Consider the following 18,014-nt stretch of genomic DNA (forward strand, 5'->3'; position numbering starts at 1 on the left):
CTTCTCCTTCTGTCTTTCCATCTTGCATCCTTTCTTTGCTTACCAGAGCATCTTTGCTCAGGATGAACAACTAAGTTGGCTGTGTTAATGAGGCCAAAGAAAAGGTCTGAGCCTTCCTCTGAGTCACTGAGTCTTACAGGGTGAAAAAAATTACCCAGTTATCAAAGATAATCCATTTATCCTAGAGGCAATGTGTATTGCTCAACCCAAAAGAGACTACACATAATGAGTCAAATTCACTCCTAACCTGCCCCATAAAAACAAGCCCTCAATACTCAGGGTTTGTATCCTACAATGGGTAATGTGCATTGATAAAAGCATCTATTTAATAGACAACCAACCTACTATAAAGGTGCTGAGTCAGTTAACCACATTGACTCAACATTTGGTTCATTTTCCTCAGTCCTTATGCAGAATCACAACTGTAAACTTCAGTGTCAAATTTTTCAACCCGTCAATTATCCTCACACCTGACAAACTTGGGGGTATTTGTGACCTATCAACTTTAGAATATTGCTCCATCTAGTTTTTAATGCAAGTTCCTTTTCCTTTTATGATAAAGTATGGGGGCACCAAGTTCTAAGTTTTTTATACCCCCAAACTTGAAACATCTTCCCTTGAAACTATGAATAAACACTAACTTCCCATCTGTAACAATAAGGATCAGAGAGTCCATTTTTTAATCTTTCATTTCGTTTCTCTGGCTCCATTTTCTAAAGCCATACCAGTTGTGTTTTGCACATTAAAACAGTTCTTATTAACACTTTTAACTCCATCTAAATAACAGTATAATGTGATTCATTACGATTACTACCTGAGTTCAAATCATAGGCCTGTCACTACCAATGGGGTGGCCTAGAATATTTTTCTTCTGTAAGCCTCAGTTTCCCCACACGTAAAATGTGCATAAATAAAATGACATGTGTAAAAGCTTGCAGTCAAATGCTCAAAACAAAATCATTCTCTATTCATTCATCTTTTGACAAATGTTCACTGCCTGCTGAATATATGCCTAGCACTATTAATTAATGTTTTTGGGCTTCCCTGGTGGCGCAGTGGTTGAAAGTCTGCCTGCCAATGCAGGGGACGCGGGTTCGTGCCCCGGTCCAGGAAGATCCCACGTGCCACGGAGCGGCTGGGCCCGTGAGCCATGGCCGCTGAGTCTGTGCTTCCGGAGCCTGTGCTCCACAACGGGAGAGGCCTCAACAGTGAGAGGCCTGCGTACCGCAAAAAAAAAAAAAAAAAAAAAATTAATGTTTTCCCCAACTTATCTTGATAAAGTCTTTAGATAAATAAAATCTTAAAAAAGTATTGCCCTCAAAAGTATTCCACTTAATATGTGGGAAAAATCTACTTAAAGCTACCAATTTTTTCTATATTTGAAGTTATAGAAACCGCAGTTAAAGAACATATCAAATTTATAAAGCAGTTTTAAAATAAACATTTTTTACTAGTAACAACATTTCATCACTCACTTGATACAATTACTGCTTTGGATTTACTTTGTGGTTCTATGATGTAACCTATTTATGTGTCAAAAACGCTTTATGCAAAACTCAAGAACAAATAAAAAGGAAAAGATAAGTGACTGACAAAAATAACTGCAGTATGCTGACACACTATGCCAAAATCACCTTCCTGTCAGAGGAATACAAGGCGATTTGTATTCCAGAGGAATACAAATTTGTCAGAGGAAGCTGATGGATTATGAGAAATGTGAAAGCTTCTTGTTCTTAAAGTATGGGGGAGAGGGAGGTAAGGGTTAAAAACTGAATTGCAAAATCTCTGTCAAATGTGAGATACTATGATCTGAAGCATGTCTACGGCACTAAACTCTCACCCAGACTTTTACTTCTAGGACTTCTTTTGTAAAACACAACTGGTATGGCTTTGCCCATGATAAGTCCATGTAATAAAAATAAATGATTATATCGAGAAAAAGGAAACTGCTGCCTATCGTATGAATTTCAGTTCCATTGTAAGCCTGGATGATAAAAGGCCTGAATATGTGACTCAGAGCTTCTCTATGACTCAGTTTGCTATGGGAAAATCACCTTCCTAAATGAAAATCCTCTATTCATAAAGAAAGTCACAGGACATGTAAAAGTGATTTAGAATGCAAGAAAAGGAAATATGCTCTAATTTCCAGTGTGACAATGTACAGACTTTAATATAATGTGCCAAAATCAACACTTCTGTTCTCAAACTAACGGTTTGTGTAATTCTACCTATAGCAAAAAACTGTTTTGTTTTTTTTTTTAAAAATAGCAATAAATGGTTATAAGGGGTTAAGGGATGAAGAAATCAGGGTATTATTGTTTTATGGGTAGTTTCAGTTTGGGGTGATGAAAAAGTTCTGGAAGTGGATAGTAGTGATGGCTATACAACAATGTGGATGTACTTAATGCCACTGAACTGTACACTCAGAAATGGTTAAAATGGTAAATTTTATGTCATGTATTTTACCACACACAAAAAATTCAATGCTATTAGCCTTAAAAATGAAAACATAAAAGAATAATGTGTTACTTGTTATAAATTCTTGCTCATCTAGGCTGATAATAAAAACCCCCCAAAGTAACTAAGTTAAAATAAGCACCCAATTAGATTAAGCAAACCATTAACATAACAAAAATATTCTGTCATTGTTGAAAAGACACTAGCCATGCCAGGAGGATATACTTATTAAATTTTATGCACACACACATTTATGGCCAAGATAATGATAAATTTGTACAACCACATCTTCATTAGCTAAATATCAATAGGAAAAGAAATCATGGTGGGGTCAATACATAATGCAGAACTGAAACCCTTGTTACTACAGAATCATCAGACTTGCATGCAATCTCCAGGTGTAGAAACAAAATACCTGTGAGAATGGAATCTGTATTTTGAATCTCCCCCACACTCTCCCTGGTAACCCAAACTGGGCCGATTTCCATTTGCTTACCACCAGTCCTAGTACGAGGGTGCGGACTCTCTCTCCTATTTCCGGTGAAATGTCATTGCCAAACTGCTGCAAGGTAGTGAGGAACCGTTTCAGCTTACTGAGCTGCCTGGCGCCACAGGCTGGGGGCAGCTGTTGATTAGCCAGAGAAGAAGAGGAAGAAGAGGAAGGCCCATTGCTAAAGCCATTGGGCGGTGAGGGGGCGCCATTCAAGGCTGTGGGTGAATGGCTCGTGCCATTAGTTACTGTCAGAGGGCACAAAATCAGAAAGAAAAAATAAACTTACAGAGAACACGCACAAGGAAATTACAACTAAGTATCCTTCCCTTCCAATCTAGTGAATTTGGTAATTTAAAAGCTGTTGGGCCTTTTTGGTAAAATGCTTTGACTTCACAGGATTACCAGAGGCTCAGGTACTCCATAACTAAATGGGTGGACTCCTCACACCACATGAGGATATCCTGCACAGAAGCTGATAAGAAATGGGAGCTGGCTGGAGCACAGGGACAGCCCTGCCTCCCATGCACACATATGCAAACACAGAACAAACAGCATTTTGGATGTCAGCCTTTTGTCCCAGGCTTACATCAATATAACAGAACTATTCCTTTCTAAACTGCTCCCCTAGAGAAAATGGACATTTGGTGGAGACTAAATTTATCACTGGACATTTTTAATCATGTTTTGTACACACAACTGACAGCTGTGTTTATAGAAATACGACTTTCAAGTTTTAACCTTATACCACCCAATTAGAAGGCTATTTTCTCCCTCTCATATTTCTTAACCACTTCTTTAAGGAAAACACCAATTTTATGTAAGAAGCCAAAATGCATACGGTAATTATCAAAGAGTTATTTCTAGAAATCGAAAGGGGACATCTCAGTCCAACTAACAGCATGGATTGGTGGTAACTTCGTAAATTCATTTGATAAAATTTATTTGAACGTCAAGGTGATAATCCGTAAGAACTAGGCTAGAAAATTTTGCACATTTCTCACCAAAGAAAATGTTGACTTTACCATGTTAGATCTTTATCAAACCCATCTTTTAAATATAATTTTGATAAACTACCTCCAACAATAGTTTGAAGATGTTTTAAGCACCTTATTATTCTTAAAAGGTTCAAGAAAATAAAGTGATCTCGTCCCAAATGAGTACCAAAGCAACCTGTCAAGAAATGACATCTCACTAGGACCTCTCAGAGGAGGCATATGCCTATCATTGTGGCTTTGGGTAACAACAAACCAAATACAAGATGACAGGGTTACAACTTGGCACTGTTGCAGGCCCCTGCTCCTTACATGTTTGGAAAGGTCTTATAAAAGGCAGCGCAACACTGCATAAATAGCCTGGATGTGTGTTTTGCCGAACGCCTTATAATCCCAAGGATCTATTTTTGCCTATTAGTTATTTTTCATTCATATACAGATTTCAGGGCACACAGTCTGTAAATAGTATTATCTGAAACCAACGGCATTTATTAGTTTCACAAATCTTTGATGATATTTTAACCAGGACTTTCAGATGGATGAAACAAAGCTATCTGCTATTCCTATTAAAATATACAGGAAAAAAGGGAAGTTGCTATCCTATCAGAATATTCTGTCCTTTCCTTGGATGACACAAAAAGCAATACACTCCACTGATTCAGAACACAAGTCTAGAGCCAAGTTGAAATGGAATAAATATTTAATAAATGTCTGACAAGTTCAAGACAAGAAAGATGCTCCTTATTTCAATAAGTTTTCTGTATGCAACTGTTGCATAGAATGATCCCTCTTTTAACTTAAGAATGTTAGATTTTAACATTACTTGTAAATAACAGAAGAAAGTGGATTAGAAGATCAGAAGTAACCTGGAAATAATTATAGCATATTAACATGTTCCAAGTCAAAATGAACAAACTAAAATAAGGAGCTCCTCATTAAGTCAAAGGAGAAGTTAACGTGGTAATGATGAGTTACCGACCAAAGGCAGTGTTCTTCATTCACTGAAATCACAGAAGACTACAACTTTGAAACAATAATGAAAAGGCAGGCAAATACTGGCAGTCATACAAATTTTACCCAAGATATGATAATTCTGTGCTCAATACCTACTCACTAGCATGCAAATTATTTGTGTGGAGGGGGTGGGGCTTCATTTCTGCATAATACATTGATGCTGGATCTTACTGTCCCTTAATTTTTATTTGCAGAAAAAAATTTAATTTGAACTTGAAAACGGAAACAGCAAATGCAGAAATGCCTACTTACACGTTGTTGGTGTAAATGAACTGGTTCTGGGAGCTCCTTGAGTTGTTGGGGGAGGTGGCATCGTGGGAGGAGTCAGCCTAGACGGGGTCTTCACATCCACAGGTGAGTCTGGCATCGTGGAGTGCTTCTCAGTCCGATCTGGAGGATGCCACCATGATCATGTTATTTTACTCCTTAAGCACCTTAGGGTTTTTTTGGTACCTCAGTTTTATAAGAGAGGTTCATCTTTTTTACAAGCAAGGTAAGAAATCCAACATCTTCTATCAATAAAATAGGCTTATCTACTGAAGCTTAAATCAAGACTTTATCATCCAAACCCCACTTAAGAAGGTGTAGCACAGATGGCAGGACCTCATTTCTAACTGGGTAATTTTACATCTTATTGTTATTTCTGGCTTAGACAGATGCTACCTTGGTAGCGTTATATGCAACAGCACAACTTCGCTTGAAGCTGAAGCCAACATTAGCAAGAGGTAAAAAATAGATGAGGAAGTGGGACGGTAATGAACCCCTCAGACAGCTCAGAAATAACACAAATCTTAGGCTGTTATGCAGGTGGGATACTGTTAGAAGTTGGTGTTTTGCAATGACTTTTTTGTAACACCTACCATCCCCTTTCCATGCTTAGTTTTCTAGCCTAACAGATGAAGCAGGCTATGTCTCCCAGACATAACCTCTCACTTCAATTTTTTTTCTGACCTGTTTGAAAAATCACCACTACATAAATGTCACAAAACGAAGTGAAGTTATTATTGACTTAGAACTTGTGAGTTTATGATCCACCATTTAAAAAATATGAAACCTGAGAAGTCCGTGCACCGCAGCAAAGAGTAGCCCCCACTCGCTGCAATTAGAGAAAAGCCCATGTGCAGCAACGAAGACCCAATGCAGCCATAAATAAATAATTTTAAAAATAAAGAAATAAAATAAAACATAAAAAACCAATACTTCAATTAATAATCTCAGGCAGAGTAAGAATGGAGAAGTCCCAAATTGAGAACTAAAGATCTTTCTAATATTTTTTCATGAGTATGTGACAAGGAGAAATTTCCTCATTACCCAATAATGAACATTTGCACTTCAGGACTGTTTTATACTAAGTATACTTTTCCCTTGGAATTTTAAACTTTTTTCTCAATCTGATCTACTCAAAGAAACAGATCTCCAGTTAAAAAAAAAAAAGTTTTCATTTGTTTGTTTAGATCCAATTTGCTACAAACATGTGTACACATGTATACACACCCCCAAAAAAATATCTGAGGCGTCTCTTGTGGCCTCAGGCACAGGTATCTCCCATTTGGAGTTTTTGAAAAGTAACATAACACAGACTATTAATAAAGAATGGGTCTCTTAAAACATTATGATCACCATAGTGAAAAACTCTCAAAATTACTTGTCAATTATTAAAATGAAAAGCCCAAATTACTACTATGACAATTCCAAATCTACCTCCCCTTTATTCAAAGCAATTTCATAAGACTTGGGTTGCAATAGAACACAACTTTTGAAAGTTGAAATAGCATTGACACCGTATTAGGGAAGAATGAAAATAATAATCATTCTAATAAGAGCACTGTGAACGATGATCCAGTGACCAGTATCAGGGTCTCTATTTCTTAGTCTCTACTGCTGGCTGAATAACAATGACTGTCCTTATTGTGAATTAAGCGTTCTGAGTGAGATGATTGTGAAGATGCATGGAGAGTGTCTCTACCTTTATTGTATTGTTAAAATTTTGACCTCATATTGCTATTCCAGAACACTTAACGAGTACCAGTGAATAACTTGTAGAGAAATGCAGAAGTTAGGCAGGTTTAAAACCACTTCTTTGATAGTAAAATTCATTGCACCATTTACTCACCTCAACCAACCTCAGCAACAAGGGAATAAATAGCTTTCCACTTGTGTTGCAGCTGAGGGAAGAGGTACAGCAGCAAATACAAGTCTCCCTAAATAAAGGCAAATATTTCCCTCATGCCAAGGAAGGAGGGATAAAGGGAGGCTTGCCAGAGTCAGCTGGGAGATAACAGTGGGAACTGCTGGTCCATCTGGTTTTCATTCTGCTAACACTCACATGGAGCTGTTAGTGAAGGCAGTCCAGACCCACAGATTTGAAGCACGTGGTTGCAGAGAGAGAAAGGAAGAGCAGGAGGGGGAAGGGGAAGTGGGAATAACAGAGAAAGAAATAAATAAGTTTATCGAGCAATAGAAGGAAAGGGTGAGAAAGAGGGAACAGACCAAAAAGCAGGGAGAAAAGAGCTTGGAAAGGGAGAAAGCTACCCTGGACAGTTTCACCACCGCCAAAAGCTGAGCCTTGGTGGGCACAGGCCCTACCTTACTTGATGCAATTCTTGAGCAATACCTAAACTTGGAAATGTATGTTAAACACGCTTTTCATTACTCTTTTTCCAGTAGCCCCACACTAAGGAAAAAGGGAATAATAAACCATAAAGTTGACAGTGGGTTTCCTCTTCAGACTCTTTTAAGATAGTTTGTATTTCTTCTGTCTTCCTCTGCCCAATTTTAGAAATATTTTTGATATATTCATAATTTTAATTTGAATACCTTTTGAATACCTGTCTTGGTCCACTGTGTAACATGATTCCTATCCAGAATTTAATAATAATAATACCAACAACAATTATTATAAAATGTAGATGAACAACTTTTTTAAATTCCTGAGATGTTGTCAACATTTTAGGAGCAATAACCACTGAGCCAATGAATAGCAAAACACCACTACTTCTAACAGGGGTATACACATTCTCTCTGGAACACATGTATACGTGTATGTATTTAAGATTTTGACATTAGCCACATTTCTGTGATGGCTAGCTTCACTCTGATGAAATGGAGTTCCAACCCAGAGGTCCTACAAACTTAGACAAAGTGGGACCATATGTAACTCATTCTGTGCTGTTCAGTGCAATCAATCCAGGATTGAAATAGATGATGAAATAACCAGCCAAGCCTAAGCCATACACACACAAAAACGCTCTGGAGTAGAGAGATTTAAGATAAATTCAGAAAATGTGTTTCAAGTATGCTGTGTTCTGTTGCATTTGTTTTGGATTAATAAAAAAAAAAAAAAAAACATTTTGAAATATATATTCTTGAAACTTCTATAGCAAACAGCAAAAGAGCTATGATTCAACCATAGAAGCATTTCACTCCATTTCAAATTAGAGGATATAGTAAAACCAATATTAAGTTATAATATTTCTCATGTAATTTTTTAAGTTCATGAAAATTATACCATTCTTGCATGTAATCTCTGTTTTTAGTTGGTGTAGGGAAAAGCTGACATTTACTGAAAGACTGACACAAAATGAAAAAAAAAAAAGAAAGAAAAAAAATTATCAGATCAGGGAATTATTTGTTTTAAAAGAACTGACTTTACTTCTACCTTAATGATTCACACCACTTCTAAACAAGATCTTCCCTATGTGGTAAGTTTTCAACTCCCATGGCAAATATCCAACACATATGTACCAAAGACGGCTGATGCATGGAAGAAAATGTGGCATATATAAATACATTACCGATACCATTTCAATATCCAATTCAATGTCAGGGCCTTCTAGAAGTGGTATGTTTTCCATTTCCCTTTTTGTTGTTGTTGTTTTATGTGAAAAGGTATGGCATAATCTGCCATGGCACTTATTTTACTTTTAGTTAGTTCAAATAGTTCCAGATGTGTTTTTAAGGTATGAAGAATAGGCATTCTATATTTCCCTTGCTTACATACCATTCTAGAGATGATTGGTGTAAAAAGATTTCAGTATTGGTATAATGAATGGCACGACATTTTCTATCAGAGTTCATCATGTCAATTATAACAGAAGAAATATCTTGGTTTCATAGGTGTTATGGGTTGAGGAACTTTTTGGTCAATTAGTAGTTAGTCCAGAGTTAGTCTTATTTGAATAAGTGTGCGTTACAAAAGCTAGAAGGTATGCACTAAAGAGGATTAAGCCCAAGTGGAACCACAGTCCTATTAATGGAGAGGCAGGAGGAACAAAACTGGTACAGAATTTGGTTTTTATTTCTCTGGAAAATTTGGCAAATACAGTTCTGACAACTGAGTCATTTAGTGACTCCAGTGATTGGGTGTGAGATGTTACAAGCAACTGTCTGCAGACTGGAAAGGTAGTCATCCAGCCTTCACAACACCACCACCTCATTTCCCTGAAAAACATCTCTGGTAACATTCAATCCTGCTCAGAACCATTCAACAATGCCTAAGAATAAAAGTCAAATACTAACATTTTAAGCTGGATGTACTGATACAGTGGGAAGAATATTTAGCAATAACTGGAGAACTTCCAAGTTAAGTCAGACTTGGTTGCAAATGTAGACTCCTGACCATCAGTAGTGGGCCCTCAGGCAAGTGAGTTACCCTGAGCCTCAGTCCCTCATAGGAATGAGGATACAATCCTCTACCTCATCAGGACGCCACCACAGCGCCTACTCATATTAGGTACCAACACGTGTGAGCTCCGTTCTCTTTGACCTTCCACTTCACGATCCATTTATGGGTTTATTTCCAGTGTCTTTCCCCCAATTCTATGCTGTCTATATAGGGCACCCTGACATTACTCCTCGGCTTTTCTGCCTTTATCATGCTGTTGTTTCCTTTATCTAGAAGAACCTGTCCCATCTTATACATTATTCACTGCCCATTATAGATTCCACATCCTCTTACAGCTTTTCCCAGTTGCCCCAGGTGTCAACCACATCAGGTTTCCTCTGCCTCTCTTTTAGCATTTATCACAGCCCATCTGTACAATAGCTGTATATGTGAAGGTGTATTATACACTCTAACACCCCAACCAGTGAAAATATTAAGCAACTTGATAGCAATTTTTTTAACTGCCTCCTTAGGAAGACGTTTTAAAAATAAACACAACCGGGCTTCCCTGGTGGCGTAGTGGTTGAGAGTCCACCTGCCGATGCAGGGGACACCGGTTCGTACCCTGGTCCGGGAGGATCCCACATGCCGCGGAGCGGGTAGGCCCATGAGCCATGGCCGCTGAGCCTGCGCGTCCGGAGCCTGTGCTCCGCAACGGGAGAGGCCACAACAGTGAGAAGCCCACGTACCGCAAATAAATAAATAAATAAACACAACCATGGTTTTCACTAGAAGCATGGTTACATTCCTAATTTTTACAAATCCATTCCCTATATTCCCTATATTATAGCCAGTTCAAAGATAGCAACCCTAATCTCAAGGCAAAAGACAAACACAGAACCATCAACAGCATATAAATACATGAGGAAATAGAATACAGGTAATATGAGAAGATACTGAAAATCCAAAATTCAGTTCAACTGTGCAACCAACTTACTATGTGGTTTCAGGTAAGAATGAGCTGTTACCTCATGTCTTATCACAGGTGTTATATGAAGATTGCTATATCTGAAATACAAATCTGATCTGACCTACCCCCTGATTAAAACCTTAGGGAGTGTCCCACTGACCACAGAACGAAATATATGGTCTTCAGCTTAGCTTATGTCACAGATACTGTTGAGTGCCAACTCAACAGCCCTTATCCCTGTCTTCCTGCTGAAGAGCTCTAATTTTGTTCAGGTACAAAATTTGGGGGGGCAGATTCTCCTTGTTTTACATTAATCAGGTTATCACATTCCCCTTATCAGCAACAGGTTTCAGAGGTGAGTGTTGTGCTCCAGTTCTGGGCAATGGGTCATGAAGGGAGGTCTATGGAAAAGGTTCTAGGAAAGACTTCCTCACTCTCTAAACAGAGACCCAAAAAGAAAATAGCCCTTCTTCTTCTGATAGGCACTATTGTATCTATAAGTGATTCCTTCACTTCTTTGGAGTCTACTTATCATGTATAAAACTAAGCATCCTGGAATACATGACCTCAAGGATTTTTCGCAAACTCTAATATTCTCTGGTTTCTTTTTCCAGATATGGCTCATGATCATCTCAAACATAAAGGAGACTACCCAGGGCTTCCCTGGTGGCGCAGTGGTTGAGAGTCCGCCTGCCGATGCAGGGGACACGGGTTCGTGCCCTGGTCCGGGAAGATCCCACATGCCGCGGAGCGGCTGGGCCCGTGAGCCATGGCCACTGAGCCTGCGTGCCCGGAGCCTGTGCTCCGCAACGGGAGAGGCCACAACAGTGAGAGGCCCGCGTACCGCAAAAAAAAAAAAACATAAAGGAGACTACCCAGAGAAAATATATCTGACAATAAAGTGACCACTAGACTTCCTCTGTCCACATAAATTTCTATGTCCACAAGAATATGTCTGCACAGAAATTTTTTTCCATAAACATTAAAATTAATATCTACCTCTTGTTTTCAAATACATTTTCAATCCTCATTACTAAATCTCCATCAATGATTTGGTTACAAAATACCCTACAAAATGTCCAAATTTCCCTGTTTAGTTATCATCAAAACACTCACTTTCACAGCTCAGGTTCTTGAAAGAGTAATCTACACTCACTTTCCTTATTTCCCATTCCACCTTACGTGTACTTGGAGGGGACACCTATAAGACTTTATGCCTAGAAAGTTTCCCTCCCAGTACAGGGACTTGCCATACCCTCTAATTTCATAACTACCTTGGGCACCACCATGTTCTTTCATGACCTTGTACCCAAGATACCAGTGGCTGGTCCAGGCACAGTGCTTAGTCCAAGATGGGCAATCTCAGGAAAGGAAAACAATCCCAAGGATTGTTTCTCAAGGAAAACCGCACTGTCTACTGCCCTCCAAGTCCAGAGAGCAGCTCTGTGTTGAAAAAGAAGGCACCTAACAGGCAGAAAGAAGCAAAGAAGTGGCAAGAGATCATCCTTATAGTGCTTTGTAGTAAAGTTCCTCATTCTGCTGGATCCTAGGCACCAGCTGCATCTCTAAAATTCCTACAATTTGGATCTTCCAAACAATCCTAGCCAATCAGTCCCTACTTTACCTAAAACCTAATTTGAGTTGACTTTTCACTCAAAACCAAAGAATCCTGACTAAAATAACCCTGGAATGTAGCATGGATGTATTCTCTTAACTCCCACTTGAAACTCTTCTAAATTGTTTCTTCATTATTAATACAAGAAACACTTGTATCCTTTATCTGGCATCTTTGTAGCAGCTGACACTGTTCAGGACTTCCTCCTTCCTGAAACATATTGTTCCCAGGATACCACTATTCTAACACTCTCATTTTTCTTAGGCCTTCCTGCTCCTTCTCAGTCTCTTTTATGGGTTCACCCTTCTTCACCTCTGTGATAATTACTGTTATTTTCCCCCAATGTTCCTCTTCAAAGTTTCACTCTATACCTTTTCCTTAGTGATTCATTGGTGCTGGGATAGTTACACCATGGCCATTATGTAGATAACTTGTCCCTATAACTCTAGCCCTAATATCCTTTCCAAGTTCTGGAACCAAATATCTAGAATGCGACTCATTTCAACAGCCTGAATTCAAACCCTCATCATCCATCATCTCTCACCTGGCCTGATCAACAATCCATTGAATGGACTCCCAGATCTGACTATTCATCTCTGATCCATTCTCCAAAGACCTTTCATAATGCTAAGCATAAAATCCTTGTGTCTTAGTAGGGCACAGAAAGACCTTTGTGACTCATCTGGTTCCCATCCACCCCCATGCATTCAGTAACTCTTTACTGAACTACTATGGCTCTCCAAATGCCCCTGGGTCACACAGGGTTCCACTGCATTGCATCCCTTTCCTGAAATACTCTTCACCCCACCACTGCCTCGTTAAGTCCATCATTCCTTTAAAACTCCATTTGGGTGTCACTTCAGCCAGAAACAACAACCCTCCCATCTCAGGCTGTCCCAAACTCCCCCACATTTCCCTATTTCACTCTCTAGTTCCTCTTACGGCACTGATCACACTGTACTTAGAACCAACGTCAGTCTCTCCCACTAGTTCATAATTTACTTAAGGGAAATTATGACATATGATTTGCTGTTATAGCCCCAGCACTTGGCACAGTGCTTGACACATAGAAGGTGCTCAATACATTTAATATTTTAAATGAATATATATTGCTATAATGTCATAATGTAGGCAGATGGGGTAGGGTGTCCTTGGAGAAAAAGAACCAGATGTAGCTTTTTGACATAAGAGAAGCCATTTTAGACCCAAACCATTTTGTGATCTAAGCCTGGCCACAATGCTTGTCCCTGAATAGGTCTCAGTAATTAATGATTTTAAGGGAACAAAGGAATGCAGGAAAAGAGGAAAAAGCAGTCAAGAAACAATAGTTCAGCAATAAATCAGAGTCCTATTTTCTCCTCAAGGGATATACATAACCATCTTATACATATCTTGGAGTTGTTTTACAGGAACTAAGGCCTCCAATCCAGGTGGAGGATGGTAAGGTAAGACCCCAGAACCTAAAGAAAGATGACGTTGACCTTTTCTGACCCTCGTGACTTCAATCAACTAAAGCTTAGTTTCTGTCACGCTCTGCCCCAATTCTATGTAGAATTCTCCTCTGCTCAAGCCCCATCATGAATATGCATGTAGCTTAAAACTCCCCCAGTTTTGCTGTTGGGGAGACACTGCTTTGGGAAGGATCTCCAGTGTTCTCCTTACTTGCTGCAAGTAATAAATCCTTCCTTTTCCCGATCTTTGGCTTGGTTGTGTCTTTTGCAACACCCACCAAGAGGGGAACCCAGTTTTCAGGTAACAATAAGGCATGCCTTTAGTCACAATTTTGAAACACTAGAACTTTCAAGAGACATGACAGATTTAACTTAAGATACAATCATCTACATCTTTTTTTCCATCCTTAAAAAAATCCTAAAATGAATTTCTACATTAAGTAACCAAATATAAATCTTTGAACTGGATTATTGAGTTCACCAGTTTTAAAATGCCTTTTAGCAATCACAGTATATTTCCTAAAACCTTTTATATTAGAAAAGGAGATTTGTAAGGCAATTTATACACGTATGACATAGTCTGAAAAGCTCCCTTTTTTACAATAATAGTATCAGCGTAGTCATACTTCATACATATGTACATTCAAAACAAAGAAAAAAAATATTATGAACCAAAACCAATTTTTTCCACATTTCAAAGTTTTCCTGTTGCTTGTCTATGGATTGGTAGGATTATAGATTATTTTTAGTTTCTGTTATCTTTCTTTTATTTAAAGTTATGCAATAAACATGTTTTATTTTTACGAGGAAAAAAAACCCCACAAAAACCCTTAGGATAAATCACCTAAAATCAGGCATTAGGCACTATGCCAAATGCCCTGCATGCTTTATCTCACTTTAAAATCTCACTATGAAAGGTACTACAAATTTGACCACCTTATATAAAGGAAGTGAGGACCAGAGAGGGTGGATAATTTGTTTGAGGTTACAAGCTAGAACTTACTCCAGGTCTTCTCAGAGTTCATTATCATCTAAAACTAATACTATTTTACATAAGATCTAGAAAACTGAAATAAAGAAACATTCAGTAAATATTAAATCTAGAGACAGCATTATACTAGAACTGCACCTTCCAAAACTACTGTACTAGCCACATGTGACCATTTAAATTTTAATTAATTAAAACTAAATAAAATTTAAAATTTAGATCCTCAGTCACACTAGCCACCGTTCAAGTGCTCAACAGCCATGGTGACATGGCTACCATACTAGAAAGCCCAGTTATAGAGTATTTCTGTCATCATAAAAGGACAACACCGTAATCAAATAATGGCTCTGAAATGCTACACAGAGGTGGATAGACCTAGAGTCTGTCATACAGAGTGAGGTAAGTCAGAAAGAGAAAGACAAATACCGTATGCTAACACATATATATGGAATTTAAGAAAAAAAAATGTCATGAAGAACCTAGGGATAAGACAGGAATAAAGACACAGACCTACTAGAGAATGGACTTGAGGATATGGGGAGGGGGAAGGGTAAGCTGTGACAAAGCAAGAGAGAGGCATGGACATATATACGTAAAATAGATAGCTAGTGGGAAGCAGCCACATAGCACAGGGAGATCAGCTCGGTGCTTTCTGACCGCCTGGAGGGGTGGGATAGGGAGGGTGGGAGGGAGGGAGATGCAAGAAGGAAGAGATATGGGAACATATGTATATGTATAACTGATTCACTTTGTTATAAATCAGAAACTAACACACCATTGTAAAGCAATTATACTCCAGTAAAGATGTAAAAAAAAAAAAGAAACAAAAGCTCCGTGGGAGGAGTCCATGGAAGTGTCCATGCAGCCTGAAAGTGTGGGGATGGGGGGAAGGAGTGCCTTTGGCCTCATCCTAAACACCTCCCATTCCCATTCAGATGTTTCACTTGTTTTCTAGGTTGAGCTTCTGCATATGATTTCATTTGATGGGTAAAAGGAAAAATAAAAGTTTGAAACCCAATGACTAAGATAAGTGAGCTCTGAGGAAGCAGGAGAATAAGTCGCTCAGTCCAAGTAATCAGTAAACATTGGGATAACTATGCTAATGAGAACAATGCCAAGGGTTCAGTCCTGGAACAAGCTGGTCAGCAGCTGAGTCAGCAGCTGGTCCAGAAACAGGGATGACTGCCTAGAGCAGGACATCATGCCTTTAAAGAGCATGAGTTAAGATGGAAGATGGCAAAAGAAGAAGGTAAATCCATACTAATCTATCACAATTTCTAGAAAAATAACTTCAAAAATCTTGTGTCATCTCTTATAGGGACAATGAATTTCCCTTCACTTCCTCTATAGCACTTAAGTGGCTAGTACTTGAAATATTTATCTTGATTTTGAATGTTTCCCCAATCACAGTGTCAACTTCACAAATGCAGAAAATTTTGACCTATTTTGTTAACTCCAGCTTCCACAGCATTTAGAAGAGTGCCTGAAACAGTAGGCACTTGATAAAGGCTTGTTGAATGAATGAATAAAGAAAGTAAAAGCAAGGAAAAAAGTAAAGCGAGTTTCTGACAAAACAGGCAGAGACATATTAGTAACTCTATGGTTACCCAGAGTGGGCCAGAGGATGAGTAAGCAGACAGGAGACATGCTGAAAGCACACACTCATTTAAATGGAGTAGAGGCCCAACACAGTCTAAACCAGTTCACTCATTTTTGACAAAGATGACCTGAAGCCCACCAAGAGAAATCACTATAAACATTAATAAGTACCCAAATGGTGGTTCTAGTTAGAAAAATCAATTACTAATTTCATAAAGTGTGGAAAGGAATGTGGGTCTTATGAATACTGGCAGACTCCAGGCATTAATTGTATGTATAAGCTCCTTAGAAATGTCATCTCGCCCACATCTGTTATTACCTTCACTCCAGTGATTCTGCTTCAGAGTCTAATAACCACTTCCTGGAGGTAGCTCCTGGAGCCACCAAGGGGATATCAAGCAGCCTGGGGTTAACGATGGTACTTTAACCAGCATAGTTCCACATTAATATGTTTTAAGATTTAATGTATTTTAAGATTTCGTTTGGAAAAAAGGGACCTCTTGTTTAAGAAAGACAAGTTTGAAACGGCTGGCACAGGCAACTAGCTGAATGTTTGCTGAATGACTGTGATCAAAACACTAAGGAAAAAACCACAACTCCTAAATACATAGAAAAGTAACTCCTGCTTGCATAAAGAGCAGAGAAAGACAAAGGCATCACCAAGGGCCCATAAATTGAACAGCATTTATGTAACACCCTGCTGCCAAAGTGCAGATTATTCCAGAAGGTGAAAAAAAATCATTAGATAGTGATCCAAACCTTTAACAATCTCAAAGTACACACAATTTTTTACGCCATCAAGATTTGTCTTATTTGCCAATGACAAAGAAGGCTATAGAGCCAGCTCTGAGAGCTGTCGCAGAAAAATGGCAGCATACACATCCAGCTGCAGTCAATTATGATTACCCAGATAAGACTTAGTAAATCTAGGCAGAAAATTAAGAAGGTGCGCAGAGTATGTACCGGTGACTAAATCACAGACAAGCAAATAGCAGAAGCTCAAATGAATATTTGTTGAATTTAATTGAATGTACTCTTAAAAATAACCAATCGGTACTGTTAGTGTGGACTTCACATAATAGGAAATGGGAAAGCACAGAGAGTTTTTAGGCAGCTGAATTATATACTCATTTTTATATTATAGGTATATGTGGAGCAGAGAATAAATAGGGTAAGAAAGGCAAGAGGACTGGATACCAAGAGTGTAGGCAAGAAATGATACAGCATCCAGCATGCAAGCAGCCCTAAGAATGGAGAATAGGAGGGAGATTCAGGAGACATTTTAAAAGTCTGTGTCAAATTCACAGAGCTTCGCAACAGAATAAGATAAACCTTGAGTAAGTAGGAATCTAGAGGTGCATGGCAATGTCAAAAAGCAAACCCAAACACAACAGGAAGAACCATTTGGAAAAAAGTTCCGTTACATCATAGTGACTTAGAGGGATTCCTGCAACACTCTGTTGTTCATATATAAAACACATTAAACATCTTCCTCTCCTCCCACAGGTGCCACCATCAAATTACTCTCCCTCCTATACGTGTTTCTCCATCTCCATCACCATCCTCGGGCACTACCATCTTTCACTGGGACTTTTTCAGGAGCTAATCTTCACAACCCCTCACCCCGTAATGCCATCTGTTTACCATACAACAGATGGAATAATCTTGTCAAACACAAATGTATTCACTCGTCTAAATAACAAGCATTTATTCAAAAATATCTGAGCCATCTACAAAGTGCTAGGTACTATTTCATACAACAGGGAGAAGGCAATAAAACAAAGGGAAACCACTGCCCTCAAGAATTTTATATTCTAATGATCAGATCAAGT

At 38.6% G+C, this 18,014-nt stretch overlaps 1 protein-coding gene across 1 annotated transcript in view; it reads right to left on the minus strand.

Annotated features, from left to right (window-relative positions):
- RUNX1T1 (RUNX1 partner transcriptional co-repressor 1) overlaps window positions 1-18,014 on the minus strand; it is a gene marked incomplete at both ends in the record, with an annotated part of 126,341 nt that overhangs the window by 48,134 nt on the left and 60,193 nt on the right. Inside the window, 2 exon segments of the mRNA XM_082858849.1 lie at window positions 2,954-3,195; window positions 5,209-5,346. Of these exon segments, the coding sequence (XP_082714975.1) occupies window positions 2,954-3,195; window positions 5,209-5,346 (380 nt within the window).

The sequence above is a fragment of the Leucopleurus acutus genome (assembly GCF_964270905.1).
Source record: "Leucopleurus acutus genome assembly, chromosome: 17".
Classification (NCBI taxonomy): Eukaryota; Metazoa; Chordata; class Mammalia; order Artiodactyla; family Delphinidae; genus Leucopleurus; species Leucopleurus acutus.